At 37.3% G+C, this 4,648-nt stretch overlaps 1 protein-coding gene across 2 annotated transcripts in view; it reads right to left on the bottom strand.

The window, feature by feature from the left end:
• PDE8B (phosphodiesterase 8B) overlaps nt 1-4,200 on the bottom strand; it is a 52,622-nt gene extending 48,422 nt beyond the window's left edge. For both annotated transcript variants that reach the window (XM_009327250.1, XM_009327249.1), the window contains exon 1: nt 4,174-4,200. In XM_009327250.1, coding sequence (XP_009325525.1) covers nt 4,174-4,200 — 27 coding nt within the window. The remainder of the gene's footprint in view (nt 1-4,173) is intronic.
• Nucleotides 4,201-4,648: the final 448 nt, after the last annotated feature.

Raw genomic sequence — 4,648 nt, 5'->3', positions numbered from 1 at the left:
CAGAGAGAACAAATTTTTCATCTTTGCCCTATAATACATACATTATCAGCATACAAATTACACAGCTAGGGACACAAGTCATGTAGAAAATCCCCTTCATAATTTGCACATATTTACCATAGCAACTGATCACTAACCATGCCACCCTGTGTGGTAGATGAAGAAAAAGGTTAATTTAGTGCAAATATGCTGTGAAAAAGAAAGGCCTGAAAAAGTCAAAAGTTTATCCACAGCTATTTAAATTGCACAGAAAGGCAGCAGCCAGAGAATAAAAGCAAAATCCTGTTCACTTCACAAATAAAAGTCATCCCCTGACTTCACTGAAACAACCTGTCTGAGCAAAATATGCAAAATTTTGCCCAAAATGCCCATAAGAAAGGTCAATAACTTTTCATCTGTGTTGCTTCATGCAGCTGTGGTGTCACCACATGAAATTCAACAGCATCAGTCTAGAAGCTAGAAAAGGCAATCTTATCTTTTCTCTTATCTTGAGCTGCCTGGATTGTTGAATTCTAAACAATGAACAAATCAATTAATGTTCTGTGGCAGGACAACCAGTCAAGGTTTCATTAAACAGTGGAAGAAAATTATATGCTTGGAATTTCCATAAATATTAAGAAATAGTATTTAAAAAACGGGTAGATGAGGTGCTTAGGGAGATGGTTTAGTGGGCATGGTGGTGTTGGGTTGACAGTTGGACTCGATGATCTTGGAGGTCTCTTCCAACCTTAATGATTCTATGATTCTAAGTTTCAATTTACTAGAAAGAGTAATTTTAATTGCAATTAACAATAAGCAGATTTGGGTTACTGACACTTAACATCCAAGGCAACTATTGTCACTCTACTTAATCCCCGATTTTTTTCCGGCCATCGAAGTGTTGGAAAGCAATGACATGGTTGAGCTGCAGACTTTGTCTGTGGATACTCGGGTAAAGTCCCTACCTACTCTGATAAAATCTTCTATTCAGTTCCAACTGCTATTGGTTTTACTTTGTTCCTAGTTTGATGGGTACAATATGGTTCAGAAAAGAGTTTTTTTGGGGGTACATTTTTTTTTGATATGTTCCTTCTCTCAGCATTCCCAGTTTGGAAATAAGGAATTGCAAAATGCAATCGTTTACCAGCTGTAAAATAATGGAGCTTAATTAAACCACCTGATCTCCCACTGGTAGTGAATTATCAGTGTGTGAATCCTTCTGAGAATATTAACTTTAAAAGGCTTTTTAGAGTATTACTACCATGCTTTCTCACTAACTTTTGTATGACGCTTACTATAAACCATCAAAACCCAATGTAACTAGAAGTATATTGCAAGATACACTCTCAAAGTCAAGATAAAAATATACCAATCCATATAAACAACACTGTCAAGGAAAAGCTTGAATTCAATCTGTGTTTCCTGGCAAAAAAAACCCCCATAGCTATTTTTTGGTGTATAATTTGTCAGTGTTACTGTAAAAAGATCATTTTACTCAGTGCTGCCCTGGTTTAGGAGCACCACGGACTTCTCCTGTGGAGACCTTTACACTTCTCGGTGATGTATTGGAATTTTTACCATCTTTCTAAGTATTTGCTTTGCACAACTGTTGCATGTCTTGCTCCCAGTTTATCATACAAATACAGAAAATGGGCAGAGATCTGCTTTAAAGAGCTCAGAATAAAACAAGAGACACCAGCTGAGTACAGACACACAGAGTACCGCAACGAAACTGAGACAATTACAAACAGCAACTTAAGAAGTAAAAATAAAGTTACCTAATTATTTTTAAGTTATTGTATCCCAGCAAGAGAGTTTTAAGGTGGAAAACACATAGTGGCCCTAAATTAAGTTAGGGAGGAGCTCTTGTTACACCGAAAATTGTCATGGGGGAACAGTAAAATGCTGTGCATCATCATGCTTCATTTGCTGCTCAGCAGGGAAGATCACCGTCATCAGAACAGAAATGGAATTTGATGTCAATGCTGTGAAAGAGTTGATGGCCAATGAATGTCCTAAGAGGTGAGAAAATGCAGTATCTGAATGGGGGACACATCCAAACCTTTATCAGCCCTGGTGAACACTTCTGCAAAAGGATAAGACAGTTTTTTTATGTTCATTAAACGTTTATAAAAACCACCTTTCTCCTGTGTCCTCTGGAGAAAGCGCATTTATATGTACTTTTATTATGGTCATTTCTAAGGTCTCAGAACAAAACCATGCCTATTTGCAAGCCTTGGTACAAAATCGGGGCAGATGTGCAAGCTGCATGTTGGGAGGGCGTTTGGAGGGTTGGAGCTCGTAGGTTTGCTTTGGACTCTTCCCCTTGCCCCTTAAGGCCAGCAGCACCTGCATCACGATCTAGTACAAACCAAACCAGATTTGTCCTCCAACACAGATGGTCATAAAGTCCAGTGAGGAATCTATTAAATGGTTTATGGCAGGTCACAGTCACAAGTAAAGTGACCTCTCAGACAAAAAATATGGGCCATTTCGAGGTTGGCACAGGTGTCCCATAACAGCGTAAAACATGCACCAGAACATCGCTAAGAAAAGCCCTGGTGGCAATTGTTTTAACAAACTAAATTGACTTATCAGACAATTGTGAACATGATTAAGCACCCACAAATAGACATTTAAAATGTAATATTCAGTAGCTGTTTGCACTGCACAGAGAAACACGTAACTCCATTGTCAAGGTGGAATAAAAGATTAACACACATTTTTTTAAATGCATGGATGTGTGCAATACTTGCCAAATTAGCTGAGGTAATGTGGCTTGTTCCACAAACAAAGGAGATGGGTTTACATAAAGTGTTTTCCCTTTACTGTAAATAAGTTAGTGTATGGCAATGTCTTTATGGAAAACTCTTCTGTTAATGGTTTTACTTAAGGTCTGCTTTGTGCTTTACTTAAGGTCTTCCATGGTAGCACCATAGATTCTCACTTGTGTAATGTACGGACAAAATAACATCCACACCTGACAAGATACCAAGAAGAATGTCAAACACTTTTAAAAACAACAAGAAACCCCCCCACTTGTCCTTCTTATATGAAAAATCTTCACTTATAACAGCTAACACTGGTACTATGGTATTTTGGCAAATCCAGTTTCTACAAAGTAAAATCCTGACATAAGTTCTGAGAGTATTTGTATTTGTTAAATATCTGCTTGACCATCTTTCTGAAGATGATCACAGTCTAAAGAACATTTTTCTGTGAACAGTTCCACACTTTTATGTTGAAATTCCTTGCAGAACCAAAGACTGGTCTACTGCTAAAGCCACTGTTCCACAGTGTTATTATAATATAAACAAATAGTTTCATCAGATCAAGCCATCATTAAGACTGCATGTTTAATACAGAAATAAAAATGTAAAGCTTTATGATGCATATACACATTATTTATTTTCCTTGAGAATAACATTTCTTCCATATGTAGGTTTTTCCTCTCATAGACAGATATGGGGAAAAAAAAACCAAACCCAAAACAGAAAAGGTGACTGGTGACTAAATGTCTCTGTATTTTACAGAGTTAAATGACCCAAAAAGTTAATTCAAATGAATGCGGTATCACTAGAGCAATGTTAAAGACTAAGGTCATTTAATTTCCTACCATCTAAGAGCTCTAACACCCACTATAAGCTAAAAAAGTGATGCTTGGCATCTGTTTACTGGCAGAGGAACAAAATGTACAGAAACAGAAGCAAGTACGGCTGAGAGCTGCTGCTCCTTAAGCCAAAGTTCAACCTGTCTTGTTGGAAGTGTTGTGATTTCTTGGATTGGTGACCTGTAAAAGCACAATTCTCTGTCCTGTTGTGCAAAACCCAGCAAAACTCGCCAGGCACCTAAACTTTGTAATGGAGCTCTCTGCTTTGGTATATCAGAACTGAGCAGTTTTTAACATCCAGGGAGGCAGCTCTTTCCCCTGCTAATGCACATACACTCCTTTTGACAGGACATATAAAAGGAATGATCTGATGTTAATGGAAATCTAAGCACCTCGTTTACCAAGTTAATTTACTTGCAGATCTCTTCTCAAGCAATCAGATAAACCAAAACACCAATTACCCATCTCACAGTCCTTGTGCAAGTAAAATGAAAATATTATACCTAACTATAGGGGTTGAACCTTAATTTCTTCACCCATTAACACTGAATTGACTGTATCAAGAAACTGAAAGAGCATCTTACCTGAATTGGATCTTGTGTCAGTCTCATGGGCCCAATATGTACTGCTGTAGTTGAAGCCTGCTGAAGAAGAGTAATACAGATATTTTTTTCTGTTCTAGTTCTTAACAAGAAAGCATTTGACATGCAAGAATGAAAGATCAAACAGAACCATGAAAGACTCAAAGGCAGGCAGGCATATAACTAGCAGCCTTCATTTAGTTGTTTTGAAGTGTATCTTCTATGAACATGTTTTACCAAACTCCTGATTTTGTTCTATTTGCCTCCAAGTTAAAAATTGTAGCGTTTTACATAAGGAAACAAGAAACACCACTTCCTTTCCCCTCTTTCCCCAGCAGAGTACCTTGATTACACAGAAGGACTTGTATTTTGCTTAAGACTACAGAGAGCTATTTTTTCTGGCCAAAAATTGCCTTATTCATTTGAATGTAATACAGAACTTGTATTAAAGGTCTTGTGACATATATTCAATAATAAT

This window comes from Pygoscelis adeliae, unplaced genomic scaffold (assembly GCF_000699105.1).
Source record: "Pygoscelis adeliae isolate BGI_AS28 unplaced genomic scaffold, ASM69910v1 Scaffold26, whole genome shotgun sequence".
Classification (NCBI taxonomy): Eukaryota; Metazoa; Chordata; class Aves; order Sphenisciformes; family Spheniscidae; genus Pygoscelis; species Pygoscelis adeliae.
This window is presented reverse-complemented; position numbering and strand designations above follow the sequence as displayed.